Here is a 16,584-nt window from a genome sequence, read left to right as displayed (position 1 = left end):
CTGACAACACCAATCTCCAATGTGAGAGCATCCATGAAAGTAGGGATGTCACTGAGTTCCAAAAGGTGGGCAATAAAATACCTGGAAATTAAGGTAGATGCTATAAGGGCTTTATATAATAAAAAAAGAGAATGATACCGTATAGATCCATGGCTGTGAATCCAGACATTACTGTGGCTGAAGAGGAAAGTTGATCTTGTTGGCCCGGTGTCTGTTATTGGATGTGGGTACCGTAGACTTCCTTTCTTTCTGCAGAAATGGGTGAAACACTTTGAAAGTACTTAATTTATTTTGTCTCATGAGAGGTAACAGCCAATGATATGGAATATAGAAAAACAGAAAGGACACATCATCTTCCTTAAAATAATAAAATAATTTTCATTTATTTACACTATTTAACCTTGTAATTAACTTACATGCATATTAATGGCTTAGGTTATATCCATATAAACCATGTTGTGCACGTTTGATGCTATATAAATACAAATGATCATTTAAATAATAAATGACAAAGTTCGGTTCATATGTAGCGTGAAGGTGAACAACCAGCGACTCAGCAGCCACTGTGTAAATGGAATGAGCTACATACTCTTCCCTGTGGAAAAAGATTGCAATCACCTGTCATTTGTTTGTTGTGCGTTTATAGTGCGCTGAGCACGGCCAGAAAGCACAATCAGGCATCTTACCGCGCAATTCCCTTTGCATGACAGGCAAAGCGCAGTTATAATTAGCAACTGTTTACTGCTCTTACGTATGACCAGGTAATTGTGCCAAATACAAGCAAGGAACCACGCCCACAGTTGCCGCTCACAGACACTGAGCGCCTCCGCCTTGAGGCAGCAGCAGGGAGTCTCTCGCACATGCGCACAGCTGGCAGCTGTGACGTGGACGGCTGTCTCAGAGAACAGAACTGGAAGCAGCGATGCAACACAAGAGCCCGAGTAGCTCGCCGTGATCGTATAGTGGTTAGTACTCTGCGTTGTGGCCGCAGCAACCTCGGTTCGAATCCGAGTCACGGCATTGTGTGAAAGCAATGGCACGGCAAGTGGGCTTAAATTTTTATTCACTTTAAATCAGATAATTAGATGAGGGTGTAATTATTTTTTTTAACAAAAAGTTTTTTTTTTCATGGTAACCGCGTTGAACATCACATTCTTAAAGGGACATGTCATGTTTAATATCACGTTCACAATGACCAATGCTTTGTGTGTTTTTATTTTAAATAAAAAAAATGTAGATTATATGGTGAAGTATAAACTGTCACCTAGCATTAGTTATTAGTTTTTAGATTTAATTTACTGACTTTGGTAGGGACCATAGGTAGATACTATTATGTCTACAGACAAGAAAATATGTACGGGGAATTTATTGAGCTAGCTGCAGCAGTCTTATACAATGATCAATCAATAACCTGAGACACCGCAGTAATAAGTAATAATAGAATGTAAGCAGCAGCTGCTCCTGTATAGCGTCGTTTGCTATAGATTGTAGAATGAATACAAAGTAATGACGTCACTTGCAAGCCTGAGTGAAAAAGTCTATTGCTGTGGGCAGGCAGTCAGGAGCCTGAGTAGCTCGCCGTGATCGTATAGTGGTTAGTACTCTGCGTTGTGGCCGCAGCAACCTCGGTTCGAATCCGAGTCACGGCATTGTGTAAAAGCAATGGCACGGCAAGTGGGCTCAATATTTTTATTTCATTTTAATTATTATTACATTTGAAAGGAAAAAAAATGTCAAGTGTGTATTTAACAAGGGTTTTTTTTCTTGTAATTCTGTTCATTAGCACACACATAAGTGTAGTGAAAATGTTTTTCATTTTAAATAAATTACCAATAAAACCACTCCCCTTCCCATATTCTTAATTTGGCGGGGGTCCTTCCGATGTGATCCACAATACAAATTTTTTTATTTTATTTTATTATGAATATTCTATCAGTGCTGGTACTGCCACCTCTGTAAGGGGGTGTCATGGCTATGGGACCCGTGTGGGGGAGGGGCAAAGTCATCACACATTGCAATGACAGTAGCTCCACCACTGTCAGTTATCTATTGACATCAAAGAAAAAGTGCAGAAGAACCCTGTTTTTTTTCTTCAGAGATTACACTGTGATTTTAATATATAACAGGTGACAGGGATATAAATGGAGTTTGGTCAGGATGGCAACCACCAGGGACTCTGGTCCAATGAGGTGCGTCATCCTGGCCATAGGCAAAACTACATCAGTCCTCCTAGCCTAACAATCAGCGAGACTCTTCTCAGAGGAGTCACAATACCAGGCCAGCCATGCCCCACCCAGCATTCAGCAGCATGGCCCCCCGCTGACGATATCACCCGTCGGACCTGCATACAGATCCGACGGGCGATGTCGCTGACGACGCGCAGGAGCGCGCATTGTCAGCGACTTAGCAGGTACGCACAGGTCGATGTGGACAATATGTGGTCTGATCCGCCAGATAGGATGACATATCTTCTAGTGTGTACCCAGCATTAGGGAACCTCTGAAATATGGTTTTGTATAGATGGGAAATATACTGTTATCCAAAGTTATTTGCCACCTTTCTTGGGTTCAGGATGATTTCCTTACTTTTTCATGCAGTGCCCCTAAATCGTGCACTGTAGAATTACCGCACCGGTGCCACGTTAAGCATTTTTTATTTGAATAGCAGGGGTCAGGGAGCGCACATGCTGAAAGTAGGTCGTTATATGCCTGCTAAGTCGACCAGTGGTAAAATCTTATCTTAGATCCCTATTCAGAGTTGTAAGCTATGCCGATGTTCAAGGAGCTGAGCGATTGTTTTGCTACTGCGCATCTGCAAAACACAGAGGAAAGTCTCACTGTGCACGCGTGATCTGTGATTTTATACGGCATTCGCAATGTCTCTGCGATGACAAGGTCCTGAGCAGACCACAGCGATCCATAGATGTTCCTGGCTAAAGTCTGGCGAAAGTGTTTGCAAAAGGAGGATGGTCCATGGGCGTGTTATGGGAGTTCCAAGGGTGAGTCTGCGAGTGTGGCTGCTTTCCCAATTACAGAACCACAGTCATTTTTATAGAGAGAGCTGACCCAGAATCTGTGGAGCCCAGAACTTATTCGAGTCATTGTGAGTCCAATGTTGCATCAATGGTGGTGTGTTCTCAACCTTTGGAGGATCTGCATACAAAGCAGATAAGGGAAGTGGGTGTAGCAACTTTTGCACTGTCCATCGCACACTATTTCAGACAGGCGGTTGGCAGGCATTAGCATATTATCACACATAAATTGCGAGTAAATTGCGAGTACAGAGGCGAATGCAATAGCATACAACTCTAAAACAGGCCCTTAGGGGTCTATTTACTAAGCCTTGGATGGAGATAAAGTGAACGGAGATAAAGTACCATCCAACCAGCTCCTAACTGCCATTTTTCAAACACAGCCTGTGAAATGGCAGTTAGGAGCTGATTGGATAGTACTTTATCTCTGTTCACTTTATCTCCATCCAAGGCTTAGTAAATAGACTCCTATATGCGGTAAATTGAATCCCCCCCGTACTTGTAGGTCTATGTAATTGTAGGAATGAGTCAGCTGATGGTAAAAAGTAACCGCACCAGTTGACAGCATGCTTGGAAGGGAGAGGTTAGAGGATACTTTCAGTTTAGCAAAAGGTGGTGGAGAACATAATCAGAGACTTTGCGATATATTTACTAAAGGTCGATTTTAATGGATTTAAAATCGATCAACATCGTTGTTAGAGATGGAGATGATGCATACTTGCCAAATTTCCCTGAATCAGGGAGACTCCCTGAAATAGTATCAATCTCCCTGATTGCATCTAACCCCCAATATGAAGCTGTTATATACATAAAAAAACAGAGATATGTAAATTAAAATGGGATCATTAGTATCATTTCCCTGCATTAGATATAAGACACAAAGGCCCTGATTCAGACCCACTTGCGAACGGCTGACCTCTCGCAAGTGGGTCGATGGTCTGCACTGCGCATGCGCACGACGGCGGGAGCTCCGTCGTGTGCATGCGCCAGACGCGACGAGCGAAGGACTTTCCTTCGCTCGTTGTGTCTGATCAAAGGGGGCGTGCTGTCGATGTTGATTGACAGCACGCCCCCTTTGGTGGGCGTGCCGGGGCGTGCCTCCCTGACGGGGGCGTTCCCAAGGGAACGCCTACCGTCAGAAGCCGGCCCACTGACATCACTAGTGAAAACCTCAACCGCAGGCTCCGGCTCGCAGTTTCGATGGTCGCGATGGTCACGACCATCACGGCCATCAAACTGCACGCTCGTATAGGCTGTGGGTGGTGACCCACAGCTATACGAGCGTCCAGGAGGACGCTCCAGAATTATGGAGGGCGGCCCTCATTCAGAGCGTGCGCTCTGCTCAGAGCATACGGCTCTGAATGAGGGCCAATGATCCCTATGGCTACATGTATATTATGAAAAGTATCAGTGTGTTTTCATAATAAGTAGATCTTACTAACTGCTTTGGGGCTCATTTATGTTTGGATGTAAGTCAGTTTTATGACACGCCTCTCACATGTAACAGTACTCGCCCACCTTGCCGCCGCACTCATAGGTGTTACTTTCACAATCTCATTGAAATTTTTCAAAAGTAGGCAAGTATGAGATGATGCCATCTCCAAGCGCCGGCATAAGAGAAGCCCCGGCAATAACCCGGGTCCAGCCTGCGGTGTGAACTGGTTTCAAGCTGCTGTGACACGGCTTGAAACTCGTGTTAAGGGACCCGGGGTGTTGGTCTGAAAGGGGTAGTAGTGAACAGAGAGGTTTTGGAATGCTCCTCTGACCTCTGTTTGAACTGTTCACTGTGAGGTATCCTTCCCCCAACCCCCCTGACATCTCAAATGATGAGCCTGTGTGGCAGACTGGCTGTATCTGTGATTGGCAGCCAGGCAATCGGCCTGATACAGAGTCGCATGCAGACATGGCTGCGTCTTTTGCCGCAGCAGTGTCTGCATCTTATGGTAATGCCGCAGAGGATTTTCTTAATACCGAGATGTCCACTTGCAGCTTCTTGTGATGGTGTATTTCTGTCTTGGTGCATCTTTATTCACACCATCAAAACTTGCACCAGCCCATACTTGCCTACTTTTCAAAAAGCCTTTAAGGGAGATTGTGAAAGCAGCACCTATGAGTGCGGCAGTAAAGTGGGCGTGTCCTGCTACAGTACATGTGAGAGGCCTGTTATAATACTGACTTACACCCAAATGTAAATGAGCCCCAAAGCAGTTAGTAAGATCTATTTGTTGATGACAACACTCTGATACTTTTAGAAAAATACATGTAGCCATAGGGATCATTGTGCCTTATATCCAATGCAGGGAAATGATACTAATGATCCCATTTGAATGTCTTTTTTGTTAGTTTGTTTGTTGTATACAGTATAACAGCTATATAATGGGGGTAAGGCACAATCAGGGAGATTGGTAGACTCGTCAGGGAGATTGCTGCTATTTCAGGGAGTCTCCCTGACAATCAGGAAGAGTCGGCAAGTATGCACCAGCCCTATGGCTGTGTGAGTGACTGTGTGTCTTTTGAGAGCGACACATCCGCTACATGCCGCATCTGCCTAGTCTCCCCCATGTTCCCTTTGGGCAAAGCCCATTGAAATCCACAGACCCTGCATCCAAATCTTTTCTGTGTCTCCGTGTGGTAACAATCAGGTCGCATGTGCTGGGCAGCTCTGAATAATGAGCTAAGGAATAAGGAAAAAGCATTGCCCGTGTGCAGGAATATCTGTAGAGCGTGCAACTCTGAAACAGATTCAATGTGTTTTGTATCTGTCTATGCTGTGACTTGCAAACTTGTCACCAAACTTTTATGCCATGCTCAGAGGAATTGAAAAGGGGATAATGATTTGTAGGAGAAGAGCTAAGAATGACTACTGTTAGATGCATGTTTAAAAGGTACTTGACTACAGCATTGCTGCTTTAATATATATATATATATATATAAGATTATATTTTTTAGTTTACACTTATGGAATTGCTTATAGGGAAGGGTTCTAATGATTCTCCGCATTATTAAATGCAGTGATATTTGGATCTAATAGCCGCTTATATGTATTATGCTCATATGCTGTTTAGATCATGTTATTCTTAATCTAATGTAATATTAGTGACAGGGTAGATCTGGTCAGGATCTCCCCTACTGTATGTTACGGTAGGCCAGGAGCATCCAAACTTTTTTCTGGAGTGCCATATTAACACATTTACTTTGGACGAAGGGCCACAATATATTTTCTCCCAGCCATTTGGTATGGAAAGCTTAAAAAAGAAAAATATTTTGAATGATTTTAGATTTCAAATTTACTTACTGTGATGAGATACGCAATATACCACACAGTAGTGTCCCTATTACATATGCCACATATATGTGCCCTCCAGGCCTCAACATTAAAATATGGTGTATTGTGGAAAGATAATAGCAACGACTCCAACAGTTAGGAAAGATTTGCCAAATGATAGCCTATGTCAAAAATGTCCATCCACCTGCTCCCAATGCATAATATTCCACACATCTGTGTAAAAAATTCATGTGCCACACACAGAGCCGCCATCAGGGTGGGACTGCCGGGAATAGAGTCCCGTGCCCGGGTGCTCTGCAGAATGAGGGGGGGACCCGCCCACTTCTACTACTGTCCGCTCCTACTACTGCTCGCACTACCCGCTTGAGTGAAGAGGGAGCCCGCTCCTACTGCTCGCGCTACCCCCTCCTTGAGTGGAGAGGCCTGCTCCAACCTGCATACTGTGCTGACTACCTGTTTCATTTGCAGGTAGTCAGCGACTGCACCCGCCCCTTGTTCAATAACGTTTTTTTAAGTCAGCGTGCGTGACATCACGACATCGCACCTGCCGCGCTGCTGGAGGGGAGAGGAGATGCTTCGCGTGAGGAGCAGCGCCAGACATCCAGACCAGGAGAAGAGGCAGCCAGAAGGAGCTTTCTTCTAGGAGGAAAGTCATGAGACTTGTAATTCATGGGAAAGGGATGATTTGTTTCAGTAAATATAATCACTTCTTTACCACAGGGATAGAGAAATGTGTTATGGGGCAGGTTGGGGGAGAAAGGTGTGATGTCACAGAGGGAGGATGGGCTACAGGGGAGGAATGAGGAAAGAATGTCACTATAGAGGTGGGGGGACTGTGGGCCCGATTCAGACCCGGACGCTAAGCCGCGGACGCACACTATGGCCGATAGTTGCCTGTCTGCGTATGCATTGCAGTGCGCGTGCGCGAACCAGTCATGGGAATCGTGAATCGTGCACTCTTAGCAGAAAGACTGAGCACTACTTTGAGTGACAGATAGTGCCGTTTGTGGGTGGTAACAGGGGAAGGTGCTTGTGAACAGGGGAGTGGTGCTGCGAACGCAGGCATGTGTGGGCATCAAAACAGAGTTTTATGGGTGTCCATAATTAGCATGGAAGCTTCATTGTACACGTCACTTGGTTGTATTTCAGGCTGCAGTGATCACAATGCTTGCGGTGGAGTAGGGTCTACCTCAAGTGCTGCGTGCTGCTCCAATGGCTATCGATGGTTCAGATTAATCGTACACTTCCTGGAGATGACGTGTGCTAAGAGAGAAAAGTGGGCGTCTTTATACCGACGTGCGCTCACTCTGCCGTCGCTCTCTAAGACATAGAGGGCGTCCTTACACCAGACAGTGTGAACTCAGAAATTGCATACCTGGACCCTTTTGGATGCAAGCGATCGCGGCTTAGCGTCCGGGTCTGAATCAACCCCTGTGTTACTACAGGTTTAGATAAATGTGTTAGGGGGCAGATTGGAAGACATGCGAGATGTCACAGAGGGAGGATGGACTACAGGGAAGAAATTAGGAAGAAATATATTACTATAGAGGTGAGGGGTCAAAGGTTGTACATGGTATTACATGGTATTGTACCATGATGGAGGTGAGGCCTAATGACACAGAGTCCGGACCCGCTTTTATTAAAACGGTTAGCTCATCTCCCATCCGGGCTTCTGTTGGAGAGGCGCAACTGAAAGTTTGTAAGTATGCCCTTGATTCACCCAGGGGGGCCTGCTATTTTGTCAGTCCCGGGCCCCACAATTTCTGATGGCAGCCCTGGCCACACAGCAGTCCCCTCAATTCATAATATGCCACACAGTAGTACCCCAAGTTGATAATATACCTCAGAGCAGTGCCTATCATACATAATGTGCCACAATCTGTACCACAAATTGATATGAAATACAGCAGTGCCAATTCAAAATATGCTACACAGCAGTGTTTCCAATGAAATATCAATAACACAAGGGACAGATTAAAAATAGGTCCATCAACATGACACCATGTTGATGACCGTTGGCCATAACTCATCTGTATTAAAATAGTTTTCTCACAAAATTATATATTTTTTAAATTTTTATGTATTTAAAAGAGACAGTGTGGCTGATAGTGTATGGGGTGTACACACCCACGTGGCTCTGGCCACACCCACACAGCACTGGTTACACTTCCTCCCCTTTTCAGTACAGGCCCTTGATAATTTTCAGCCCCAGGCCCATGTGGCTCTTAGTCTGGCCAATTTATAATACACATACTTGCCGACATTCTGGCTGCCCCCCAGGTCGGCACAGTGGAGGGGGGAGGGGCATGCTGCGGCATATGGAGGCATGGTCGGGGACATTATCCGGCATTAGGGCCGGATCAGGGGAGTGACTGCACGATGGCATCATCATGGCCCCTCCCCCGCTGCATGTGGGGGAGGGGTGCGAGGGAGGCCAGGGTATACAGGTGGGTGGTGGCCGGGAGAGTAGGCAAGCATGATAATACATGTTAATACATGAGATGCACAGTGCAGGCAGAGGTTGCTATCACTTAGCAAAGATTCAATCTGAAATGGCTGTGAATGGCAAGAATTGGACAGCGGCACTGAAAGCGGCTTAACATCCACCCCCATTTCCCCCCCCCCCCAATCTCTCCTCAGAGTACAGGAGGGATGCTGAACAAACCTCCTTGGCTCAAATGTCTGACCTATGTCTGCATGCCACTCAGGGAGCTTTCTGCAGCAGCAGATGCCCTGCCTAGAGCAAGTTCAGTACACAATGGGTCTGATTCATTCCGGATCGCAACTGCGATTATGCACTCAATCGGCCGATTGCTGCATTCTGTGAATGCACTCCACTGCGATCGGGACTGCGATCGCATTGACTACGCAGACCCATCGCAGAGTTATTGACAGGAAGTACCCTTTGGAGGTGGTGACGGGGGAGAGGGGAGGGGGGTAGTAGAAACGCAGACGTGCCAGTGCGTTTGAATGCAGTTACAGGGGTGTGCATAAATTAGACATTGCGATGCCATACGCAGCTTGGGATTTCACCATGTGCAATGAGGTTAGAAATTCCTGAGTAAGGTCAGAGCATGTGTAAGTGTGTCGGGGCTGTGATTGTACTTGATGTTACTGATGGTTTTGCAGTCTTGCTAAGTATTAAGGATGTGTGTAAGGTAAAAGGGGCATCCTTATGTTAGTCTGCGTATGGCAATGTGATTGCAATCATTAGCATATCTTTGCAGTGGGACTGTGTGCATAATTGCTATTGCGATCACAATAGCGATCCTTACTGAATCAGACCCAATGTTCACTTTGACTAATAAATGTGGTTCCAGGGGCTTTTGGGCCATCAATTTTAGCTCACGTCCAATAATAAAAATCAGCACAGGGGCTAAAGGTCTCCATAGAGTTAGAGACTATAGCCTCCAGCCGAATATAAACCTACTCTGACAGTCGGTAGTTGGTAAACACAGTATTGATGTTCCCCAAGACTTATAAGTATCAATTGCATTGAAAGATAAAATTAGGCACTTGGAATAAATATAGCTGGGTCCTCGACTATCTGTGGCACATGCTCGTCAACCTGACGACAAGCGTCAGGTTCCACATGTTCACAGATAGGAGGTCGGTCTCCTGCACTGAATGACGTTCAGTTAACACCATTCAGTGCGGACACCGCACCCGGCGACCTGAAGAACTGAACGCTAGACGTTCAGTTTTTCAGGTCACCTAATGGATAGGCCCCTTTAGACTGTAAGCCACAATGTACATCTCCCAACGATCTGTCATTTTCAGGCCATTTTTGGAAAGTTCTTGTCCCAATTAAAACAGAAAAAAACAAAATACAAGAAACAGGTAAAGAAAAAAACAGCAACAAAAATCTGCATACTGCTGGAAAATAAGGTGCTCATCACAATCCGTATAAAATAATAATGATATTAAAATATGTCATAACATTAAGGGGTAAATTAACTAAAGTGAGAGTTTTTAGAAGTGAGTTTTAAAAGTGATGTTGCCCATAGCAACCAATCAGATTCTAGCTATTATCATCTAGGAGGTGCTAGTTAAATGTTAAGTAGAATCTGATTGGTTGCTATGGGCAACATCACTTTGAAAACTCACTTCTAAAAACTCTCACTTTAGTAAATTTACCCCTAAGTGTTAGTTTATTAACTATCAGTGGTATGTTTGTATTAGAGATGCCAGAAGCATATATATTTTGTTGCATTCTGTCTTTAAACTTTCTGAGAAAGTAAGATAGGTATAGAGAACAAGTCACCTATAATTAGGGGCTATTAGAACACCAAACCACCACAACAATACTGACCCAATACTCTTTATTATCATCCATGTCTGACAGACAATTGTATTTGCATCCATCAGCGTAACATGACTATATAAAGAGTGTGTAATAAAGAAAAGGAGACAGCACCACTGGATTATCACACAAAAGGAATGTATTTGCCTAAATATGCTGGAACATTTTAGCCCAAAGGCCCCTTATTAGACCAGAATGTTGCCGGTGTCTTTTTGTGATTATGCAGTTGTGCTGTCTACTTCATCATTAAATGCCTATTATAACACTTAAGTGAGTCTCTGTGGTTGGAGGTCCGCCTGCGTAGGTGAGTGTGAGTCCAGCGTGATAATGAGAATGGAGGGACTTTTCTTGTTTATATATCGAGTATGAGGAAACCATAGCAATCATTAGCCAATACAATAAGCTGACACTTTTTGCATGACACATGTAGAGAACATTGTTAACACTGATACATTCTGAGGATTTTTGCAACACAACAGATTATCACTGAGCATTTAAAGCTTGTAGCATTTCCATATAGCATTCTTGTCATCCTGAACCACCAGTCACCAGTACATATTCCTTTCTCTGTACAGTATACTCTGGGATACTCTCATCACTTGCACATAGGTGATCCTTTACACTGTCTCTTTCAAATGGGCTTTTAAAACAGATTAAATTTGGATATTAGTGTCTGTTGATGTTTCAATGTCTCTTTCTTTAAGTATCCATTTCCCGTCACGGGACCGCAAAACAGAGGTTAGCAACCGTTGCAAAACAGCCTGACTTTGGGGATAAGAAGCAGAATTATATGTATTTTGTTTCCTGTTCAGTATCAGTGCTGGGTTATTAATCAGAGTATAAGCCAAGTGCCATTTTGTTATTGTTTGTTTTTTCCTGTATTCTTGGAGCACATCTGCAAGAAAAATAAATAATATTTAATGTAGGATATCCACATTTTCCATGTTGTAAAAACATAACTGCATAAAAATAAATAAATAAATAAATAGGTATTTAGTCCTCAGCAGTGCCAGATCTAGGGTGTTAGAACATAGGGAGCACTGTCTGCCTGTCCTTTTTCTCACTCTTTTTTTTTCTTCTAAATAGTCAAAGCTGTGCTTGTGTTGTGTGGTCCCTCACCTGGGACCAGCCATTTTGTTATATTTTGGAGATCCATTTCTCTTTTCCCGGCCTGGCTGGGGGCTAGGAAGCTTATTTATTAAACATATACACTATTAACTTAATGTTGGTTTGGTTGGTGAGAAGAAGGCCTAAAAATCAAACATGGGTGCTATAAATGTCTGGGTCATACTTGCCTACTTGTAAAGTCTCTTTTCCATGGGTTTCATGTGTCTTAGCCATGAATGGCTAAGATTCCAGCAGCTCTTAGCCAATCAGCGGCCATTATCATAGTAACCTGCCGCTGATTGGCTAAGAAAAGCTGAAGTGCAAGAAACGTTGTGGGTTTCCTGTCATTCAGCTAGCGCTATACTGTACATAAGGCCCCCACACACCAGAAAGATATCGTCCCAACCAGCCAACTAGTTGGCTGGTTGGAACGATAATCGTCTAGTGTGTGGGAGCAAACGATAGTCAGCCGTTTGCTCCCACACGCTAAAAAACGGCCAAAAACGGTTGTTCCAACTAGTTGGAGAAAATCAAACATGTTTGATTTTCACCAACTATCGTTCTAGTGTAGGGGAAACACTCCCCCCAACTGAACGATAAGTAGGTGGACACTGGCCAGTAGTGTCCGCCTACTTCTCCACCGTGCACCTTCCAGCCTGGGATCCCTGTCAGCGGCAGTGAGCATCAGTGTTGCAGCTGGATCTGTCCTGCAGTGCTGCTGCTGAACTTCAGTCAGGTACCTGTCCGTCACACTAGTTTCAACCCTGTGATCACCGCCCGTCCCCGACCACCCGGGTGGACCCTGCCCCTGCAGTCATGGCACCACCCCCCCGGATTACCACACACCCGCGATTGCACCTTCCTCACTCCCCCCCCGTGATCGTGGCAGCCTTCTTCCTCCCCCCGGGAATACCACACGCCCGTGATCGCGGCAGCCTTCTCCCTCCCCCCCGGGAATACCGCACACGAACCTTCCCTCCCAGACCCCTGCCATCGCGGCACCCACCTCTCCCCCCCAAACCCTATCTCCCAGGGACTACCACACATCCGCGATCGCGGAAGTTTTCTCTCTCCCCCCAGGACTACTGCACACCCGCGATCACAGCATACCCCTTCCTCTTTTCCCCCCACAGACCACCGCACACAGCGATCGAGACCCCCCTCCACCCCTCGATACCACCACACCCTGCGATCCTGTCCCCCCTCTCACTTTCCTCATGGAGTCTGATACCGGTCTGGTCCATATTGTCATTGTGTGTGCATACATATATATGCTTATATATACACGTATATGTGTATACAGGCATACATACATGTATACGTATATACATGTTCATAAACATATATATGTATATATACATATACAGTCAGGTCCATAAATATTGGGACATTGACAGAATTTTCATATTTTGGCCTCTATTCACCACCACAATGGCTTTGAAATGAAACAAACAAGATGTGATTTAACTGCAGACTTACAGATTTAATTTGAGGGTGATTACATCCAAATCAGGTGAACGGTGTAGGAATTACAACAGTTTCTGTATGTGCCTCCCACTTTTTAAGGGGCCAAAAGTAATGGGACAAACTAAACAATCCTAAATCTAACTTTCACTTTTTAATACTTTGCTGCAAATCTTTTGCAGGCAATTACAGCCTGAGGTCTGGAATGCATAGACATCACCAGACGCTGGGTGTCCATCTGCACTGAGAAGCGCCGTCCAATGAGTTCTGAAGCATTTGACTGAATATGAGCATATAATATTGCCCGAAACACTTCAGAATTCATTCTGCTGCTTTTGTCAGCAGTCACATCATCAATAAATACAAGGGAACCAGTTCCATTGGCAGCCATACATGCCCACGCCATGACACTACCACCACCATGCTTCACTGATGAGGTGGTATGTTTTGGATCATGAGCAGTTCCTTTCCTTCTCCGTACACTTCTCTTCCCATCACTATGGTACAAGTTGATCTTTGTCTCATCTGTCCATAGGATGTGTTTCCAGAACTGTAATGGCTTTTTTAGATTTTGTTTGTCAAACTCTAATCTGGTCTTCCTGTTTTTGTGGCTCACCAATGGTTTGCATCTTGTGTTGAACCCTCTATATTCACTCTTGTGAAGTCTTCTCTTGATTGTTGACTTTGACACATATACATCTACCTCCTTGAGAGTGTTCTTGATTTGGCCAACTCCACTTTGCCTGATGGGGTGTAGAGGGGGGAGGAGCAAACTTTACAATGTTCCAAACAGTTGATTTGGCCACACCTAATGTTTTTGCTATCTCTCTGATGGGTTTGTTTTGATTTTTCAGCCGAATGATGGCTTGCTTCACTGATAGCGACAGCTCTTTGGATCTCATATTGAGAGTCGACATCAACTGATTCCAAATGCAAATGTCACACCTAGAATCAACTCCAGACCTTTTACCTGCTTAATTGATAATGAAATAACGAGGGACTAGCCCACACCTGTCCATGAAATAGCTTTTGAGTTGATTGTCCCATTACTTTTGGCCCCTTAAAAAGTGGGAGGCACATATTGAAACCGTTGTAATTCCTACACCGTTCACCTGATTTGGATGTAATTACCCTCAAATTAAATCTGAAAGTCTGCAGTTAAAACACATCTTGTTTGTTTCATTTCAAAACCATTGTGGTGGTGAATAGAGGCCAAAATCTGAAAATTCTGTCAATGTCCCAATATTTATGGACCTGACTGTATGTGTATAGGTATATATATGTGTGTGTGTGTGTGTGTATGTGTGTGTGTAATCATGTATATGTATATACACACAAACACACACAACGGCAGCACTCAGAATAATAATCGGAATGGAATTGAAATGCCGGTGGCTGAAGTCCCGACAGCAGATGGCCGACGGAGAAGATCCCGACGGGGGTAGGTAAGTATACTAACCCTCCCCCTAACTCTCCCTTAGGGGTGCCTAACCCACCCCCCATGGGTGCATAAACCTAACCCCCCCCCCTCCCCGCACCCTAAACCTAACCTTCCCGGGGGGTGCCTAGCCCCAACCCTCTTCCCCTAGCCTAACCCCAGTCTTCCCCAGGGGGGGTGCCTAACCCCAACCTTGAGTTACCTTTGTGGTTCTCACCATTGACTTCAATGGTGATAACCGTTCACTGACTGAGAGGCGGAGGGCTCGGTCTCTCAGCCAATGAACGCTCACTGGCGGGGTTTCCATGGTGAAATCCCGCCACTAAACTCTCATTCGGGAAGCACCATTCCTATAGAACGGTACTTCAGTTCGTGGCTCCGCCATTTCCGTTTTTTTTTTGCCAAGTCCCTGGATGCCTACTTTGGAATGAAGAGGACCGAACTTCGCATAGGAGACGGCGAGTATATTTTTTTTCACAGGTCCCCTATGGATAGTCTACTGGACAAGTGGACCGATGCTACAGGGATACATACGTGAGTATGAGTACATGTGTGAGTGCATGTATGTTTAATAAACTTAAACTTTGTACGGTGTGTGTGTCCTGTGTTTATTTTAATATTACTTTTGTAGTGAAACTACAGGTACCAACGGGCCCATAATGCCCTGAATGCTGGTACATGTGGCTCTCCAAGTACCAGCATGCGGGTGAGGCTTGCTGGGACCTCCACAGCATAAGACAATATTAGTTAATCTATTTTTTACTCACACTATACACAATCAACCCAGCACCCGTCAGCCTGGGCCTGGGGTGCCCTGGAGAGGGGGACCCCTTTATTGGGGGCGTCCCCAGCTGCCCAGTGATCCCCGGCCTGGGCTGACTAGCGGTCACGGTTAATGCTTTGGCTGGGGGGCCCGATGAAAGGGCTCCCCTGGCTGTGGCATTAGACCTCTGCTAGAAAAAGTCTGGTGCTGGTTCTGGATAATCAGGGGGACCCTACTCATTTTTTCCCCTGTAATTTCAGAACCAGGACTGGATCAGAGTCCAGTGCTGGTTGCGCAAAATACGGGGAACCCCCTACGTCATTTGTCCCCCGTATTTTGGCAACCAGGGCTGGTTCTGACTAGCCTGGTGCTGGTTGTGACTTTTGGGGGAGGAGTCACACCGTTTTTTTTTTCTACACATGGTTTTTTTAAACAGTGGCACAGACAGGTCTCACTGTTCCCGTCCCTGCATCTGTGTTTATTTTTTTACAAACAGATACATGCATCATGGATATCCCTGATCTGTGCAAGCATCTGTCTCCTATCCTGCACGATCTAAAGATCGGCAAATCTTTAGATCGTGCACGATAGATCTTGTGACACATCGTGCAGCTTTTGCTGCACATAATGTCCTGGAGTGCTGGGGCACTGCCAGGGAAAGTTCAAGGGAAATCGCACACGATATCGTATTGTGACCACATCGCCTAGTTTGTAGGCACCTTAAGTCTCCACGGTGGTTCCTAATCCTAACCCCCCCCCCCATCCCCGGGCTAAGTGTTGTACTTACCTGGCAGGAGGACGTTCGGTTCGGCGTTCCGGCGTCGAGATTAACATAGGCGTCGGTATTTCAACGTCTCTGTTAAATCCCATGTCAGGATTCCCCAGTTGGAATTGAGACTGCCGGTCTCATAACTACATCCCTATGGATCATATGTATGTATGGCACATTTAGTAATGATCGCATTTGCAATGCGATCTGGGCGCCATATTAGCGCTCGTGATCGCATTGCAGGATGCGATCATACCACCCGGATGTATGAAGTTCCACCTTCAGAGACAGCGGTCACTTCACTCCTGTGCTTGGATCCTGCGCATGTGCGGTCTGCAGACCACGCATGCACTGCGGCCATTGCCAAGGGAGGATTTCTATGGAACCCTCTCATGGACAGATTTGTGATGTGTAGCCCATCTT

General features: G+C 45.3%; 2 protein-coding genes and 2 non-coding genes across 5 annotated transcripts in view; 2 read left to right on the top strand and 2 right to left on the bottom strand.

Moving 5' to 3' along the window:
- SLC28A1 (solute carrier family 28 member 1) overlaps window positions 1-237 on the bottom strand; it is a 131,365-nt gene extending 131,128 nt beyond the window's left edge. Inside the window, exon 1 of one of the 2 annotated variants that reach the window (XM_088444122.1) lies at window positions 139-237. The gene's annotated coding sequence lies outside the window, so the exon portion shown is untranslated. The remainder of the gene's footprint in view (window positions 1-138) is intronic. The other variant, XM_088444131.1, reaches the window with a different exon arrangement.
- A 711-nt stretch (window positions 238-948) lies between these two features.
- On the top strand, window positions 949-1,020 carry TRNAH-GUG (transfer RNA histidin (anticodon GUG)). Its single transcript has one exon. It is a non-coding gene; the product is annotated as a tRNA-His (tRNA).
- A 557-nt stretch (window positions 1,021-1,577) lies between these two features.
- Window positions 1,578-1,649, top strand: TRNAH-GUG (transfer RNA histidin (anticodon GUG)). The gene has a single exon. It is a non-coding gene; the product is annotated as a tRNA-His (tRNA).
- Window positions 1,650-10,622: 8,973 nt separating this feature from the next.
- Window positions 10,623-16,584, bottom strand: part of LOC148540508 (stimulated by retinoic acid gene 6 protein-like) — a 110,506-nt gene continuing 104,544 nt past the window's right edge. Inside the window, exon 18 of the mRNA XM_088444096.1 lies at window positions 10,623-11,515. Within this exon, the coding sequence (XP_088300222.1) occupies window positions 11,274-11,515 (242 nt within the window). The 3' untranslated portion in view covers window positions 10,623-11,273. The remainder of the gene's footprint in view (window positions 11,516-16,584) is intronic.

Source organism: Taudactylus pleione, unplaced genomic scaffold (assembly GCF_031769625.1).
Source record: "Taudactylus pleione unplaced genomic scaffold, aTauple2 ptg000019l, whole genome shotgun sequence".
NCBI lineage: Eukaryota > Metazoa > Chordata > Amphibia > Anura > Myobatrachidae > Taudactylus > Taudactylus pleione.
Note: the sequence above shows the minus strand (reverse complement) of the source record. Positions and strands in the feature narration are given on the sequence as shown.